This window comes from Dendrobates tinctorius, unplaced genomic scaffold (assembly GCF_039654945.1).
Source record: "Dendrobates tinctorius isolate UK_male_01 unplaced genomic scaffold, ASM3965494v1 ptg000202l, whole genome shotgun sequence".
NCBI lineage: Eukaryota > Metazoa > Chordata > Amphibia > Anura > Dendrobatidae > Dendrobates > Dendrobates tinctorius.
Window position 1 is genome coordinate 2,273,580 of NW_027361869.1, and position 19,782 is coordinate 2,293,361.

The following is a 19,782-nucleotide window of genomic DNA, read 5'->3' on the forward strand; positions in this document are numbered from 1 at the left end:
GTTAAAAGGATTGTTTTATCTGGGATATTTCTGGCATATCCGCGGGTCAACTACAGGGACTCTTATCTATCCCGAAAAAAGGGCCACGTCACTCGCAGCAGTCGCTGGATTGGTGAAAGGTGCATGCTCTATCTATTGTCCTCTCTCTGGTAGGATGTTATAAGTTCCCACAAACCGGCAAAATCCATCTGTCTGATTGTTTGGCTCACTAGGTGAGGTGGATCCTCAAAGCACAAAGTCTGGATGGGTATATGGGCCACCAGGCATGCGGGAAACAGGTAGCAGAGGTACAGGAGACTGCAGACAGGCAGGAGTTCCAGAACAGGTAGCAGAGGTACAGGAGACCACAGACAGGAGTTCCAGAACAGGTAGCAGAGGTCCTGGAGACCACAGACAGGTAGCAAAGGTTCTGGATGATCAGGAACAGATAGTAGAGGTCCTGGAAGACTGGAAACAGGTAGCAGAGGTTCTGAATGACCGGGAAAATGTAGTAGAAGTCCAGGAAACCGCAAAAGGATAGGAGACCAGGAACAGATTGCATAGGTTCTGGAAGACCAGGAAAAGGAAGAAGTTCTGCAAGCTGAAGGTGGCCAGAAAACTGAGAACAAGAAAATGAAGGGTCTTAATGCCATGACACAGGTGTGTGTCTTGGTATGCCTTATAGAGGCCTAGGAAGATGATCACATGGTGCACAAGAGAGTTTAGTGAACCGGGGTGAAGGGAGAAGAGCCTGGACCCTGGACAGTCATGTAACCCAAATATTACATAGGTGACAAGAAGGGTATTAAGAATGGCCACACACGCACTTTTATCATTTGAACACAACAGACACCTTTCCACGGACAGCGAAGCTTTGATTGAGCCCTGTTTTCAATACAGATCCCATCTAAAAGGACATTCATGGCATATCACAGATGAAAATAACCTGTAAAGTTTGTGTTACCCCATACGATATATATATATATAAAACTATAATTTTCTTCCAATCTTTTCCCTTCAGTGGTGCAGGTGAATGTTTTGGAGATGGAGATGGTCGGTTCCTGGGCGAAATTTACCGTCAACGTCCTTTCGGTCTACAAATGCCGAGATGACCGAGTAAAACGTGGAGATAGTATACTCTGGATACACATAAAAGATCTCTCCTGCAAATGCCCTAAGATCTTGCTGAGCCGCCGATACTTAGTGATGGGCAGCGGCGAAGGTCAAGGAGATAGGCCGGGACTTACAGCTGACAAAAACAGCATGGTGATCCAATGGAGGGACGCTTGGACCAGGCGCCTGCGGAAACTACAGCGCAAAGAAAAGAAAGGAAAATGTGTAAAACCATGAGGGTTGTCTTAAGAAGAGAACTTTAATTCTGTATATATATACACAACTTCCAATGCTTGGAACCTCGCAACATGTCGGTCTCACCCAAGATTGAGAGTGTAGGTGAGAGCAAAAGTACAGCTTAGGCAAGATCCACCTATGCAGAAGGACTCACCCACCGATAGGGTTACATTAATAGTCCATCAATAGATCTGCAATGTCCAAAGCAAGAGACAAAAGCGCCAATATCGTCCATGATCTGGCAGTCGACTCGCCACCCCGAGCATGTTAGACACTAATCTCGGTTTTCAGATCTCTATTATTGGGGTCAACGACAAAAAATGACAAAACGCAGAATAATTTAAAAAGGACAATGACAGTTCTCAAGCTGTGACCTGGTGTCACTCATTTCTGAGGCCTATAATGTGTTTGAACTCTGGAAACCAGATGGTTTTAACTTTATTTTTTTTTTTTGTGATCTGTATTGTTTACCCAAAGATCAACTCTTCATTCTTTTATCCTGATGGGAAAAATATCTAAGCTCTAAAAATATAAGTACTGATTTTTGTCCTCAAATTGTAAGAAATTTGAGAAGGTTTAAGTAAAATCGTCTCGGGACATCACATCGCAAAATGCTAATGTCTCTCAAAACGGGAGACAAGTTTAATTTCTGAAAGAGAAAAAAAAATGAAAGGCTGCTGCTAATTTATACTGGGCAAAAAAAAAAAGTATAAAACAGTATTTGCCCCCAAATTGTAGCACCTTTGAACTGATCTGATTGCTTGCGGATCATTCTATGGAACTGTATGGATTGCATTTAGCAATGAAGACCTGCAGAGCTTTGTACAATAATCCGGCCTCTGCCAAACAGCGCGACACAGTATATGTTGCCTTTTAACGAAAAGTTTTTTTTAACAAAAACTACGGACTCGAGGATTTCATTTTGAGTGTAAAAAAGTGTTGTGATATGCAAAATTGTGTAACATACAAGCCGGTATATTATCTTCTATTATCATGCATTAGACATGTCCTGCACGCAGTGACGGGGTGTATAATACAATGTGTGTTCTGTAGTAATATATCTGTGATTTTAACCACCGTTACAACGTTTATGTACTTGTTTATTTAGTGTGTATCATATGTATAGAATATTTGGTGAACGCAGATGTTTTCTTCGTGCCTGTTGCTTGGGAATCCCCTCATCAACTCATCTGCTGAATAAAAGTTCTTTATGGATTTTATGGAAAGTGGTAAGCAGGAAAAATGTGCCACATCCAGTGGGCAATTAGATTAAAAATCGACGTAAACAGACGATTTGCTACTGTGGTGCGTATTTCCCCTGTACAACCAGAATGGAAATAACTGGCTGTTGATTATTTGGACAAAGATTTGAGCAAATTCTTATTTTCTTCCCCCTCTTTTTTTCACAATTTATGAGACGTGCAGTGAGTAAAAGGTGGGCAGAGCACTGATTAAATTTGATTAATATTTGATCTTAAAATTTATGGCAGATATATGCGGTAAATGTAGAATATTTTTTACTTAAGTCCCTTTTACATAATGGAGAAGACATGAATTAAAAGGCTGTTCCCTTCTCAAACATCTATGGCATATCCACACCTTTCCAATCCCCATCTCAAGGCTGCTGTGAACTGAGAGGTGGCGGTGAATGTTCATCTCTTTTCATTTACTACGACTGGAGGTCCAAAAATAACAATCAATACAGACATAAAGTTCAAGAGGTGGGACCTGCATCTATCAGACATTTACGGTATACCCCGTTGACCTGCGACTATGTTGAGAATATCCAGCATGTGCTGCCAATGCAGAGATAACTGCTTGCTTGGTAATATTTGGACCTCCTATTGTAGTGAATGAAAAGAGATGCGTATGCCATACATGTCAGAAATAGGAATACCCCTTCAATCAAACCTGCCACATATTCAATGGGATGTACCAAGAATATAACTTACCCCTACTGATAGGAAAGGAGATAACTTAATGATTGTTGGTGGTCGCAATGATCTCCAAAAAATAATTGACATGCGCACCACTGCTCCCCTCATTCGATTCAGGACTGCTGGAAATCTAAGGCAGTTTTTGGGATCGGTGAGGGTCCCAGTGGTTGGACCTCCAGCAATCAATAAGTTATCCCTTATCCTACCAATAGGGGATAACTTTAGTCACTTTATCAAAACTAGAGGAAAGAAAAAGTGGCGATCCTACTCTAAGTCACCAGCTACTACAATTAAAATGCTGATTACATCCAGGTACAAATATGTTTCGAGAGGATACCTTGTGTGATGATCCATTATTAGGATATTAACAGGGTTTTAGACAACCTTCCTTAGGCTTCATTCACACATCAGTAATTTCCTCCTACGAGAAAATCGGTCCATGAGTGTTTTGTTTTCCTAATCAGTGTGTCATCAGAGTATGGTCAAAGTGTCAGTTTTTAACATCACAGTTTGGTCAAAGCAACAAACAAAAAGTTTCTTTATCTTTTATTATCCAGCAGTCTGTGAAAAACACACAGCACTCAGATGGCCCATAGCTTTGCATTGCCGATTTTGATTCGACACGTTTCTCGGCAAAAAATCACGGACGTGTGAACGGCCCTATTATAGGTATAAGTGATATAGCTGAAAAAACACAATTAGAGCTTGTATGAGAAAAACTAACATGGGCCTGAGGCCTTACACCTCCAATTGGCTGGTATCTGTGATTGTACACCAATATATTTTCCTCTCTTTAATGGATTTGGAGAATTATACAGCATATTTCAAAATGGTACTTTATAGCTTAAGTGTAAGAAGTGTCCAAAACCAATAATACATTTGATGTGCACCATGTACTTCACATTTCTACGTAATTTGAGAAAAAATTTGGGTGCATTTTCACCAATTTACACTTTTTTTTTCTAGAGGGACTCAGAATTCCTCTAATTTGCAGCTGCTGAAAACAGTATTACAAAATATTGCAAAGGGGAAAAGCACCAGTTTTACAAATTATTGCTAAATATGCGGGCTGACTTGGTAGTAGAATACAGCAACCCCTCAAATATGAGCTGGAGTTTGGTGGTCCCCGACTCTGTATGAATGTCCTTACTGTCCACCCTCTTCTGCACAGTGCCTTGTGAGTCCTGATGCCCACCCAAACCTTTACCCTTTTCCACCCTTCCAGATTATTTTATTTAGACATTCTGACTCCGATCAATGAAGCAATTACTGTATCTACTTACACCACATCCTAAATTCCTTTTTCTTTGTGGCGAAGGAGCAGGCTCCTGCCTTGTAAACACCTTTCCAACATGGAAACACATTCAATAAAAAGAAAAAAGATTTACCTGACTCTTTGTATGTTTTTTTTTTCTTTCGCTTTATTTCCTACGTATCAAGTGTGAAATAAATTTGTGCCTTGGAAAGAATGCTTTTATGTGATCCTGAATTTTTTTTTTTTATTTTGCAATGTGTTCCTTGTGTGTTTGAAATAATTCTGGAAATGATCTCTGAAAACATAATTTTGATGTAATTGGCTCACAGATGGCTGTTTGATGTGTCAGCATATCTGATATATTTAGACAGGATAAAGGGCGGCAGGGGTTTACCAGGGTGAAGGTAACGCAGAAAATAAAGTAGATGAAATTAGTAAATTGAAGAAAAGGCACAGATTAGTTTAAACGGGGTGTCCAGCCGAGAAAATACATAAATGGAATTTACGTAAGCTAGGCAGGTTTCACACACATTCAAATATTATGGCCTGAGTATACCCGGACCACCATGAGGCAACTGAGTTTGTGCCAGGAGACCATAGGGTTGGTATTGAAATCGCCATCCTTCTCGGACTGCGATTCTCGGACACGTGAAGTCAGACTTACTGACATGGATCAATTGTGCCAAGTGCCCTGATTATCTGGTACACTGTTTCACACTATAGGACAGTAAAAAAGTGCAAATAGGGTCTTATCCGATAAACAGGGTAAGAAACGTATTGAGATTCTACTCACCTGATATAGGAGAGGTATAACGCATGAAATTATCAGTCAGCTGCTGCACATCCATAGGTCAAACCAGTGACCGCTGAAACATATAGTTAAATGGAACTTTTTTTATGGATTCAGTGCGCTGCTTAACATGACACACAATTACTCGTGTATTAACAGATCGATGTCTAATTCATTTTCCCAACGCGTTTCGAAGTACAAATCACTTCTTCCTCAGGGGTTGATATACAGCTGTATATTAATACATGAATTAAACATCGATCTGTTAATGCACGAGTAATTGTGTGTCTGATTATCTGGTAGCCACTGCATTATGGATGCGAGGAGCATCACTTCCGGTCGTGACAGCGTTTTGGTGTCGGCATACGACCACAGCTGTGTGTGAAGGGGGCTGGTCGCTTATTGCATCGACTGTGACAGAGAAGGGTTCTAGCTTAGCTATTGAAAGCAGCAATCAGCCATTTAGAAAAAAAAGTTTTGAAATATAATTAAAAAATTATAAAAAAAAAAAGAATGAAAAAGGATAAACACCCTTGCTAAGTACAAAATAAATGTAAATTGGTGTCAACTAGTACCATATATGGTCTAGGGAGGCCAAAACCTCGGGTCCGGCAAGATGGGTACGGGACATGGAAGGTCTGGAGGTGGGAGATATATTAGAAGCTACTGAGACAAAAAGGAAAGTTATTCCATATAATAGTTATACGGATATGGCCATATTATGGCTACATAGGGCTTATATTACCCCGCACGTCCAATCTAGAATGTCTCCCACAAATTTATATCAATGTATAAAATGTGGTCTACATAATACTGACATTTTCCATCATATGTGGGATTGTCCAAAAATTCAAAAGTTATGGCGTGATATCCACTCTGAGATGCAACAATTGAGTGGTTTTGACGTTCCCTCTTACCCCACAATGGGCTATTTTTAATATCTTAGAGGAGACCCAAAGAGTATTGCCAAAGCACACCAAAGCCATGTTAGTGATTTGGGCCTCAGCAGTAAGGAAAAGTATATTACATCAATGGTTACACTCAAATGTTCCGTCAAAATCGTTAATATTGACAAAAATTCATTTTCTGTTTAAAATGGACTGGTTGGAAACCTTGACCAAAAAAGAAAAATTAACAGAGAAGTTCTTCACCAGATGGTCGTTTTTTGTTCCATCCTTGGATACAGAATCTAGGAACAGACTTAAGAAGCAATTTGAGAGCATCAGATGGTACCTGCTACAAAGCATCAGTGGACTCGCACCAATTTAAGGAATCTTTTCCAATGATGAAGATTGTAGGAATGGGAGGGGGGGGGGAGGAAAAGGTGGGATTTTGGCTTAATGTCATAAATATACTGTAACTGTCTGTACCGTTTCCTTGTTGTTAAAATTGTTAAATTAATAAAAATAGTTTAAAAAAAATAAATAAATGTAAATAAATATATTACTTCCAAAAAAACTGAGTACAAAAATAAAAAAATCCCTCCTACATATTGATAAAGAAATATATATAGCCTCCACAAAGCTGAAGATATCAGTCAAGTTTTATAGAGGCCATTTATATACAAGCAAAAGGAACAAAATGATCTTGCAGTTGTACAACTACCCTTACTGACTGTTTATACTATCTGTGAGAGCTGGATAAAGAACTGTGTATCCTATGAGGTGCAACTTCACACTGCTCTCCCTGCCTCCTGCTTGTAAGAGCTGACAAGGAGACATCTATCACAAGCAGGAGGTAGGAGAAACACTCTGAAGCTTCATTACATAAAACTACAAACTACACTAATATTCTGGAGTTTGAAGATGAATCACTTAGGATATGAGACTTTGCAGTATGCATAACACAGGATACAATAAGACACCTATGCCTAAAAGTCATCTTTTTTGGAATGCAAGGATTGAAAATAAAAATAATTTTGCTGCCAAAAATGACTGCAGATCCTAGGGGTTAACAAATTACTTCCTGTCAATTTACTGTCAATCAATGGCTTGGTAATGATGATTGCTGCACCAACAATTAGGCTGAGTTCACATTCTGCAGTACTGGATTAGGTAAGCACAGCCTGCCGGGGTGAAAGATAGCCCAAACCCGGCTGTATTTATCAGATAAATGACATTGATGCAAAATCATTACTTGAGATGCTTAAAAAAATAGATCCCGTTTGACACCAATGCCATTTTTTGTTCAGCACCTGGAAAATACTCTTCAAACATTCTTGGCAACTAAAAAATTATTGTTGGGATTTGTTATAGTATGTACAGCCTGTGACATAGGAAAAAATATGCTTGACTGTTCCCAGACAGCAGACATTGGGAGAAAGGAGGATCAGGCATGTTGGCGTTAAACCTGTCCAATCCTTTGTTACCATAGGAGATAAGTGCTCTTCCCACTGAAAACACACTGAGAGGAGTGTGCACATGTATGGGGAAGTCAAAAGAAAAAGGAGGTAGACAGCTATCTATGGGGTTAGGGCAGCTAAATATAATAATGGTCGGTATGTCGAAACAGGAAGATCTAATTTGTGGTACTTGCTACCTCCTGACAAAGTGCACGCTACATAAAATGGAGGTTTACATACTGGTCACAGGTAATCCTATTATATAATGTCATAGGGAATTTCGCCTACAGCCATAAAGCCAAATTTACTGTAGAGTAGACCTGGCTCATATTTGCTCTGTTTGTCAGCATCAATAAATCTATTCTGAGCTGAAAGCAATCATTGTTGCCGCTAGATTCGATTCCAGCTTCACTACAGTTACCAATGCTGGCAATGAGCAGGATGCAATATAAGGGGCTAGACAAGTTCTCTTAGTGCCCAAATGCATGGGGTTTCATAATGTGCACCCTTCTCGCAAAATCTCAGCTTCCAAAGTTCTGCATGACAGCTGTTAGATACACAAATCATCAATTTAATTACCCCTTTCATCTTAGATTCAGAAGCAAAACATTTTTCTTAAGGCAGAAACTTCTTTGTTTTCCTTTCTTAAAGTAGCACTTCAGCAAAAAATAATACTAAATAATGCTAACTCAACAGCTTTATTTTATACAACTACACTTACTGACTATACTATCTGTGATGGCTGAATGCAGAACTGTGTATTCCATGAGGTCCAGATTCATACTGCTCTCCCTGCCTCCTGCTTGTAAGAGCTAATAGGGAGTAACCAATCACAAGTAGGAGGTAGGGGAAACACTGTGAATCTTCATCACATAGAACTACACTAAGACTCTGGAGTGTGGAGAGGAATCCTATAGGATACACTCTATACAGTATACATGACATATGTTACAATGAGATGCTTATCCTGTCCACAAGTAACCAGAAGCTAAACATTATTCACCAAACATAGGTTGATTGATAAAAGTGAAAATATGAAGATTTTTTAAACCCCACTGCCCTAAAGATGAAAACAACAAAGCTCTTCTCTAGTCAGTCCTACACTCGAGCATTAGTATTCGCTGTGCGCTATCACAAATAAATCTAAAGGACAATCTAGACAGCTAAGATCTCGTGCTAAGAATAAAATATGGGTTCACGTCGTATAACACACCTGGAAATAATGCAGCCTATCTTTTGGAGTGTCCTTTCAGGAACATTAAGCACAATTTCCTAATGCAATGCATTATTAGTCTGCTCAGAGAATGGCCACCTACGCTAAATTCAGCCGCCCTGGCCGCATTAAATACCAAATTTGACATTTACTTTGTATTATATGTGGCAGCATTATTTGTGAACACAAGAAGATGAATGTCCATGAATAAAATTATGTTATACGGAATATATTAAAATATGTGTATTACTCAGACTCTCATGGCGAGCTGTGTAGACTATTCACATGACAGATGTTAGCTGGGTTTATTTTTATGTGTAGAAAGACTTCTCGCATTGATTCCCTCACGCTGCTAAAATGTGGAAAGAAGTCGGAATGGCGGTAGAAACATGCATGACAGACAAACACCTGGAAGAATACGAGTAGAGTGAGATGCTGAAGGGGAGTGAGGACAGATTCGCGGAGGGGGATGAGATGATAATTCATCGCGTTATCATCAGCTGCACACCTGGGTGTTGTAAAAGCTAATGTATGAGCTGGGGAAAAAAGGCAAAATCATAAAAAGCCATATAAACGTCTCGTCACACCGATGTACTCCATACAATGGATTACTAATGCAGTCGGGATGAGAGGCAAATTTATAATGTCTGCATAAATGCTTGTGCGGTGTACAGTAAAGCAAACACCTGCTGTAAAATAATGCAGCATGGTGGCTCCGTGGTTAGCCTCATCGCAGACCTGGGATCCTGAGGACTATATCAGCATGGTAGTTTACTCTGGGTGCTGTAGTATTGCCCCATGTGAAAAATATACTGGAGAAACTCCCTACAAAATTATGCATTGTAAGACAATTGACAGCTCAGGAGCCGTACTGGCCCTCAGGTGGCCCCTGGATCCACAATTCCCGTTGGTGACACTTAGATTTTTCTTAATTGAGGTTCTAGGTTTCTGGTTTGCAGAAGTGAATTATTGCCAACACTCCCGATTTTTCCGGGACAATCTTAGCAACATGGCTACAAAAGGTGCAAGGCTGAAAGGGGTTTCTCAGACCATCGTTCTTCCGTAGTGGATCGCTGCCCTACATGCGCTGGATCGGTGCTGACACCGGAGGGGAGTGTAAGGGAGGAAACATGGATTTGGATTGAGAAGTGGCTGCCCTAGTAGGGGACAACCCCTTTAAAAAAGTAATCGTTTGGGGAAATATGTAAGTGGGGTCTCCACACATACTTAGTCATTCTCCTCTTAATAGAGAATGGGATGTATGAAAAACAGTTTGTCAATAAGCTGGAAATGGCGATGTATATATGGCTACCTTCCCCCGATACACGGAAGACACTAATGTAATGTGAAGCTACAGATGTGACCCCCATTGTGCTACACGTAGACCACTGCACCAAGGAAAATGCTTGCGCTACCAAACAATCAGGTTACTTGTAAAGAAAAACTTTTTATACTTTTTTTTTTCGTTTTTTCTTTATTCCTTGGAACTGTTGAAAGCACAAACACAAGGTGAACCCAGTGTGAATGCCTGAGGTTTTCCACAATGAGATTCCCTCCAATAGGTTCCGCCCCCTCTCACAGCAGGCAGGCTCATACTCTGAGGCAGAGAGGCTGCAGCTGCACCTCCCTCCTCCCCATCTTCTAATAATACTCTTTTACACTACACTGTGTTCCAAATTATTATGCAAAAAGTATTTCCTCATATTTTCTCTAAATTACCTATATGAATTGCAGTCAGTTATTTTCCAGTCATATAATATTCTTGTATAATTGCAATGTTTTTGAACAAACTGCCTATGAAAACAGTATATTTTTAAAATTAAGAAACACTCAAAATGCATGTTCCAAATTATTATGCACAGCAGAGTTTTCAACCTTTTTATTTTTATTTTGAACAAAAAACTGGTGAATTGTGAAATGATAAGCATTATCAGCTTATTACAGAATGAAATCAAACAGTTTTCAAGTCAAAACTTTCTTCTCGGTGATGTTACATTTGCACATAGGACCCCTTGTTGGAAAGAAGCTTCTGAACTCTCTCGTCCATTGAATTTGTCAGTTTTTGGATGGTTTGTGCTTCAATTGTTTTGCATGTGGACAGAATCCCCTCCCAGAGCTGTTGCTTAGATGTGAAATGCCTCCCGCCATCATAGACACTCCTTTTGATGATGCTCCAGAGGTTCTCAATGGGGTTGAGGTCAGGGGAAGATGGTGGCCACACCATAAGTTTGTCCTCTTTTATGCCCATAGCAGCCAGAGATGCAGATGTGTTATTTGCAGCATGAGACGGTGCATTATCATGCATGAAAATGATCTTGCTGCGGAAAGCACGATTCTTCCTCTTGAACCATGTCAGGAAGTGCTGTTTTAGAAACTCCACATAGATTATGGAGTTCATCTTTATCCCTTCAGGGATCCTAAAGGGGCCGACAATCTCTCTCCCCATGATTCCAGCCAAAACATTACGCCACCTCCTCCTTGTTGGCGCCTTAGCCGTGTTTTTATGGGGTGTCCATCAACCAGCCATCCTCCACTCCATCCATCTGGACCATCAAGCGTTGCACGGCACTCATCGGTGAACAGAACAGTTTGGAAGTCAGTCTTCATGTATCGTTCGGCCCACTGGAGCCGTTTCTGCTTGTGTGCAGTGGATAGAGGTGGTCGACAGGATGGCTTACGCACAGCTGCAAACCTCTGAAGGACCCTGCATCTTGTTGTTCAGGGGACGTTGGAGGCACCAGCAGCTTCAAAAACTTGTCTGCTGCTATGACAAAGCATTTTTGCAGCTGCTCTTTTAACCTGACGCAATTGCCTGTTGGAAAGAGTCCTCAATTTTTCTTTATCAGCACGCACACGTGTGTGCTGGGAATCAGCTACATACTTCTTGATTGTGCGATGATCACGATGAAGTGTCTTGGCAATGTTGATTGTAGTCATGCCTTGACCTAAATACTCCACAATTTGTTGCTTCTCAGCAGCCGACACATCCTTTTTCTTTCCCATTTTGGCAAAAAATGTAGGCTGCTTAATAATGTGGAACAGCCTTCTTAAGTAGTCTTGCCTTTATTTGGACACACCTGCCAAACTAATTTGCACAGGTATCTGCAATTGCTTTCAGTGATATAAAGAGCCCTGACACACATCACCATCAATGAGTTTAAATGACAAACAAAAAAATTCTAACCTTATCACTCCTAAACTCTTTTTGCATAATAATTTGGAACACAGTTTAGATCAGGGGTCTCAAACTCGGCAGAGTAAATGGGCCGCACATAAAAAAAATTTCAGCTGGCGGGCCACATTCCTTTCAAACTTAATACAGTTACAATTGATAGCGGTATCTAAGGGGTTAAACGGCCGCGATCGGCGCTAATACCGATCGTGGCCGTTTAAATAGGTTGTCAGCTGTGATGTACAGCTTAAGCCCCCGTTACACATAACGATGTCCCAGCGATCCCACGAACGATCCGACATGATGGGATCGCTGGGACATCGTTAGGCTGATCGCTGGAGAGCTGTCACATAGACAGCCCCTGCAGCGATCAGGACCAGCGACGCTGGACACTAGTTTCTAATGTAAACATCGGGTATCCAGGAGCCGCGCAACTCCTGGATACCCGATGTTTTCATTAGAAACCAGCGTCGCTGATCGCTGGTCTCTCACTGCCACACACAGCGATGCGTGCTGGGCAGCGGGAGACCAGCGATCGAAAAATGGCCCAGGCAGCTGCTGCACAATCAGTGATAACCGGCAGGGGGGCCGTCGCTGATCCCCGTCAAACACAGCGATCTCGCTGGCGAGATCGCTGTGGCGTCACAAAATCAGCGATCTCGCTAGCGAGATCGCTGTGTGTGACGGGGCCTTAACCTCAGCAGATAGTATCAGCTCTGCATATGAGCCGGCGCTATCATCTCAGTCACCTGCAAAATCCAGCAATGGGAGGAAAGTCACACCTCCGCTCTCTGTGCGCTGGCGTGATGTCATTACACAGCGCCAGAGGGATGTCATCACGCAGGGCCACAGCCACTACGGAGTGGCGCACTCCTCCTCTCTTCTAGCGTGAGCAGTGGCGTAACTACAAAGTTATGGGCCCTGGTGAAATGCCAAAATACACACACATCTCCGCTCCGCGCACACTTTATACACGCGCGGCTCCGCTCCGTACACTTTATACACGCGCGGCTCCGCTCCGTACACTTTATACACGCGCGGCTCCGCTCCGTACACTTTATACACGCGCGGCTCCGCTCCGTACACTTTATACACGCGCGGCTCCGCTCCGTACACTTTATACATGCGCGGCTCCGCTCCGTACACTTTATACACGCGCGGCTCCGCTCCGTACACTTTATACACGCGCGGCACCGCTCCGTACACTTTATACACGCGCGGCACCGCTCCGTACACTTTATACACACGCGGCTCCGCTCCGTACACTTTATACACACGCGGCTCTGCTCCGTACACTTTATACACACGCGGCTCCGCTCCGTACACTTTATACACACGCGGCTCCGCTCCGTACACTTTATACACACGTGGCTCCGCACACCTCGTACACACGCGCCTCCGCTCCGTACACTTCATACACACACATCTCCGCTCCGTACACCTCGTACACACGTGGCTCTGCTCCGTACACCTCATACACACGCGGCTCCGCTCAGTACACCTCGTACACATATGGCTCCGACCGTACACCTCGATCCTCGTACACACTCGGCTCTGCTACATCCACCCTATAAACCGATCCTGACCCCACACATAAACTTACCGGCATCCAGCGCCATGACAACCAGCACAGACATTAGCGTCCTGCATCATGCATACACTGAAACCCCTGATCATGTGGCCTCTGACTCCTCCCCTCCTGTGACCTCATCACAGGTCCTGTGCACACAGCCATCTCACACTCCTAATGCGTGCCACTGCCTTCCCCCTTCTACCTACCTCAAGGAGTGCGACGTGGTGCGCCACGGGCCGCAGATGACTGCTTCAGGGGCCACATGCAGCCCGCGGGCCGCGTGTTTGAGACCTCTGTACTAGATGATTTTTTTATTTTAAAGGAACCAGTCACCATGAACATTTAAAGGGAAGTAGTCACCATGAAAATACTGTCCAAACTACTGCCAGCATGTTATAGAGCAGAGCAGATTTCTATATGGTTTTGTGGGAAAAGATTCAGTATGTCAATCTGCTCAACTACTGGGATTCGATGCCATTAGTTTGAACAGCAATATCATGTTGATGGGTTCCTTTAAGAAAAAAATGGAGGCAGAAAGAACAGAATTGTTAATAATCATATATAAAACTGGATGCTTCATAGTCCTTGGTACAGTTTGGGATTTCGAAATGTTTTCGGCTGATTCGTCAATTGCAACTTTTTCAGACTTTAAAAAGACGCAAAATTTTGGGACAGATGTGCTCCAGTTCCTCTTCTAGAGTAATTTAGTGTACGCCTTAAAATTTTGAGCATATTTGTCAATGTTTTAGGGTAACAAGCAACTTTAAGTTTAAAGACAAACATATTGAGCACAACTTATTTTGCACAAAATTCATGGATTACCTGCGCCATTTTGAAGAATTTGCTTAAAAAAAAATCATCAACAGATACCAAAAAAACAAAAAAAGAGTCAGCACTGGGTAGAACAGGCAGGTAGCGGCCTCTGTTAGCAACTAACTGCCTGTTAGTTTTTAGGTCCATAGTAAAAGAAATGAAAATAGTCTCAGACAACCCCTTTAAAATCGACAAACATGACCAGATTGCTATACAAGTGTATTAAATGATGGTTCCTAAGGGTTCTCTGCTTTTAGCAGAGGTCGGTCATATATGCACTCCTCCTTTTATGAGATATGTGTACCTGTTGAGCCATGTTTCATCTGAATCAGCACATGCCCATGAGGCTGTAAGTTTGGGTCAGAAGACTCAGAATCAATCTGGGCACTGTAGTATGTAAACGGACAAAGAACTACAGTCTGATCCTGACGTTACAGAGATTACGGCACTGCCATGCACAATAGGGCAGCTCACAATATGCTGTCAGTCTCCTTTCATACAGGTATATAAAAATGTGGTATATACCAACATAGTGAAAAAAGATGTAAAGATGACCACACATCCTAGATCGCAGTCGGCCAAATGATTGCTCATCTGAGAGTTATCCCTCCTAACCTCCTTTCTACGTAGCGTGGATTGCCACCGCCAAGGACAGTACCAGTATTGCACCCCTAACTCAGTAATAAGGCCCTCTGAGTGCCTCCTTTACAAAGTGTTAATACTCTCTTAGAACAACATTAAAAAATAATTATACCATCTCCAAAACTATTAACGTCACCATCATGCACCCATAGTTTAAACCCACTTAATTCAAGCCATCAAGCCCTCTTCTCCCTGGCAGTGAAGTCCAGTGCAGGGACTCTGAAGTCTTGTAGGCTTACAGAACCCTGCATGCTACAGAATGGAGAGTGGTGGGGCCTATGGCTTGTGGTGGGGCCTATTTCCTGTGACTTCCTGCTCTACCACAAGATCCAACTGCTGATATAACTCAAAGTGACACTGAGATTTGGGGAGATCTTTGTCAATAGCGTTACCAGAGCTACTTTGCTTGCATTTTTTTTAATTTTTGACTTTTTACATTTTGTGCCCTTCAGAACTTTACACCTAGGGCAACCACGGTGCTGACCCCTTACCTAATGTCAGTGCGCCCTCATGCACATACTTGGCTCAAACTAGTGTGCATATGTTCCCCACACACCTCTGGTAGCAACGTATCTCCAATAAAAACAAAAAGGATTGGATGTGCTAAAATCCAACTTGCCCACTCTTCTATCCCCTGACACTTGCTGTCAGAGAAGTCGGGATATTTCCATACATATTGGTTAATATATTGATGTAGAGTAGCGCTGAGGTTGACAGGCGTTCATCTTATGTGTCTGGCAGCCTTAAAGGGGTTTTCCACTTTTAGGAAAGTGGATCTCAAATACTGTAAAACACTAAAATAACAAACAGAGAAGAAGCTCACCCACCCATCCCGGGTCCAGTGCTGGTTCCCCGCCGGTGCTCGGATTTCAGTGCTTTGGCTGCAGCAGTGACAGAAAGGTGACATCACTGTTGTCAATCACTAAGCTCAGCGGCTCGCGCTGTCTACCTCAGCACAGCTGATGAACTCAGTGATTGGCTGCAGCGGTGACATAACAATGACAGTGTGCATCATCACTGTTGTCAATCACTAAGCTCAGCGGCTTGCACTGTCTACCTAGGCAAAGCTGCTGAGCTCAGTGATTGGCTGCAGCGGTGATGCAAGCTGTCACCATGACCAAAACAGCAACACTCGAGGAGTGGCGGGAAGCCGATGCTGGACCTGGGAAGAGTGAGCACATGATCTGTTTGCTGTTTTGGGCATTTTAAAGTGTTTGGGGTCCACGTATTGAACTGGTACCCCTTCTTAAAGGGTTTTTCTACTACTCTATGATGTTACACTCATCTTATTGCTGGCACCACAGCGATTCTGGAGTGGGACAGCTTCGTACAATGCACAGTGAATGTTTATGTACCGCAAGCTCAGCTATCCACCGGAAATGAATGGGAGACAGATTGCAGCACCATTCAAGTTAATTTGGTATTTTTACATTGGTGGCTCAGGCAGCGTGTCAACACCCCCCTTACCGGTCAGGACTAATATGCAAATATTATATCTATACATAGAGAGAAAGAGAGAGAGAGGCCCTTTGGTCAGAGATTTGTGTCTGATCAGCATTATAGTTAGGGGGGATAATACCAGAGTGTAATATTTACTATTTCCCCATATATGTCACCATAAGCTTAAAGATAATTGTCCAATTGCTTGCAAACACATAAGTTCAGACAGCAAATAAAGTAGAAAAAGACAGCAAAGCCTTTAGTGTGTGGTGGGTTAATGTCCGCTCACTCTTTTCCTGTGTTGGCTAGCATGGTGGGGGACAGGTGCACAGGGGCGGTCTGTTTTCCTGACTTTCATTCCAAGAGGAAGAATTGAGCCTTGTGGCTGAGGCAAGATTCCTCCCGTTCTTCTCATTGCTGCCAGTAACCCAACGCCAGTTAAAAGAGCCGTCCTCTCCCCCCGTAACCCACCTCAGGCTGCCTGGACTCACACCTGCACTTCTGACAGTTCCCTGGAAACAGGAGACCCGCACTTCATTTTACATTTCAATTAGACCAAGCGGTGATTAACAGAAAACATTCCTCCCACTCCAAAATCTCTACCACAGCCGCACCGATCAGGGACACTTACACCCCAACCTGCTGCTGCAAAGCATCAGGCATCACTTACCTCACCCTCCTGCCAAACACAACTCGCACCCACCGACCAAGTATATACAATCAGGAGATATCATATAGTCTGGGATGCCATTACTATTCATATCTCCTCGAAATACCAGACATCAGGACACAGTCCCATCCTCCTCCTAATTCACAGCCATCAGGACACAGTCCGGTCCTCCTCTTAATACACAGCCATCAGGACACGGCCCCGTCCTCCTCCTAATACACAGCCATCAGGACACGACCCCGTCCTCCTCCTAATACACAGCCATCAGGGCACGACCCCGTCCTCCTCCTAATACACAGCCATCAGGACATGACCCCGTCCTCCTCCTAATACACAGCCATCAGGGCACGACCCCGTCCTCCTCCTAATACACAGCCATCAGGACAAGGCCCCGTCCTCCTCCTAATACACAGCCATCAGGACACGGCCCCGTCCTCCTCCTAATACACACCCATCAGGACACAGCCCCGTCCTTCTCCTAATACACAGCCATCAAGACACGGCCCCGTCCTCCTCCTAATACACAGCCATCAGGACACGACCCCGTCCTCCTCCTAATACACAGCCATCAGGACAAGGCCCCGTACTCCTCCTAATACACAGCCATCAGGACAAGGCCCTGTCCTCCTCCTAATACAGCCATCAGGACACGGCCCCGTCCTCCTCCTAATACACAGCCATCAGGGCACGACCCCGTCCTCCTCCTAATACACAGCCATCAGGACAAGGCCCCGTCCTCCTCCTAATACACAGCCATCAGGACACGGCCCCTTCCTCCTCCTAATACACAGCCATCAGGACACGGCCCCGTCCTCCTCCTAATACACAGCCATCAGGGCACAGAACTCTAGTCAGAGCTGCTGAGCTAATCGAATGGCTGCAGCGCTGTCGCCGTGATGTCACCCCTGCAGCCAATAATAAACGTTGAGAGCAGTGGCAGAGTCTCAGTGCTAGACCCAGGAAGGGCGAGTAAAGCTCAGTTTGTTTGTTTCTTTTAGGCCCTGTGCACACGGTGCAGATTCTGTGCAGTTCTGCAGCAGATTTGGCCCTGCAGAACTGCAGCAGAACTGCATGTGATGTACAGTACCATTTAGGCTGTGTTCACACAGCGTTTTTTTAGCGGTATTTTTAGCGGTTTTGCCAATAAAACCGGTAAAAATAAGTTTCCCATTAATTTCTATGCATTTTGCACTTTCTGTGCATATTGATGCGTTTTTTACCGCAAAAAAAATGCATCGCGGTAAAAAACGCAGCATGCTCATTAATTTCGCGGATTTTTCCACGTTTCTGGCTAGTTCTATGCGTTTTGAAAACGCACCGGAAAAAAACGCATCAAAACCGCGCAAAATTCGCGACGAAAACGCCCAGACAAAAAAGGCTCGGTTTCTGGGAAGGGAGTCAGGTTTTTGAGCAGAAATATTCTGCTACGTGTGCACTTAGCCTTAAGGCTATGTAAAACAAAAAACGCTGTGCACATGCTGCAGATTTTTCCACGCAGATTTGGTGCGGAATAAAAGAAGCAGCATGTCGCTTCTTTTGTGCGGTTTTGCTGCAGTTTTCCACCTGCTCCATTATAGAAATCTGCAGGTGAAAACTGCAGGGGAAATCCGCACAAAAACTGCACTAAATCTGCACTAAAACTGCAGGTAAAACGCAGGTCATTTTACCTGCAGATTTAGCAAAATCTGCGTGGAAAATTCCACAGCAGAATCCGCACCGTGTGCACATAGCCTTAAAGAAACTGAAGTTAGTGGAGAGAAAAGTTTTCCGAAACCAGAAAACCCCTTTAAGCTACATAATACATTCATTAATACATAGGTGCATATACCCTGGTATCATCGTTGTCGTCGTATTAATGCCTCCATAATGAAGAATCTATGTAATATGCAGTGACCACTGCATGTACTTATTTAGGCAGTACGGCGCTATAGAGCGGTACTTTAGTGCTCCGTTTCCTTTTATATGTGTCAGACTAGTCTTCGATGCTATTGGTCGGCCTCTGCGCCTCGCTAGGACCGCTGTTGCATGTCCTGTTTTCGCTGGCTAGCCTTACATCAACCCCCAATGTAACTATTTTGGAAGAAGATCATATATTTTGCTATAAAGTAGCTAGAATGTGCAAATAAAGTGTAGAGGAAGGAAGAAGTGAAAAGTTCATATTTTGGCTGTGCGCTAGGAAGAAAAATAAACAAGCAAGCGGCCGATAGATCCTTATGAAACGGAAGCAAAAACACAAAGTGACGGAGAGCAGGGAACAGCATTGATCAGCACATTGGGTTTTGCTGAGTACTAGCACCCGTGCGTTCAGCTCCATAGGAATGCACATGTCATCTAGATTGTGTTCTCCCCCTATCAGAGATTTATCGCTTCTCATAAAGGAAAGATCATGCTATAAGGGCGCATTCACACTGCACATAGGCTGCGAAAGTCTCTATGTATCGACAATCCCCCATCTACCTAGTGCATGTCTGGACATCTGGCTGGTGCATGTCAGTAGGCCTTTTCTGAGTTGCATAAAATAGCGTACTTTTACAAGTTTTTTGTTTTTGATTTTTTTTCATTGAGTTTTTGTGAATTTTTTTTAGAATTAATATGTACCTTAATTGC

The 19,782-nt window shown here is 43.2% G+C and overlaps 1 protein-coding gene across 1 annotated transcript in view; it reads left to right on the plus strand.

Annotated features, from left to right (window-relative positions):
• Window positions 1-4,658, plus strand: part of NTN3 (netrin 3) — a 97,157-nt gene extending 92,499 nt beyond the window's left edge. Inside the window, exon 7 of the mRNA XM_073553584.1 lies at window positions 1,001-4,658. Within this exon, the coding sequence (XP_073409685.1) occupies window positions 1,001-1,329 (329 nt within the window). The 3' untranslated portion in view covers window positions 1,330-4,658. The remainder of the gene's footprint in view (window positions 1-1,000) is intronic.
• The last annotated feature ends 15,124 nt before the right edge of the window (window positions 4,659-19,782 follow it).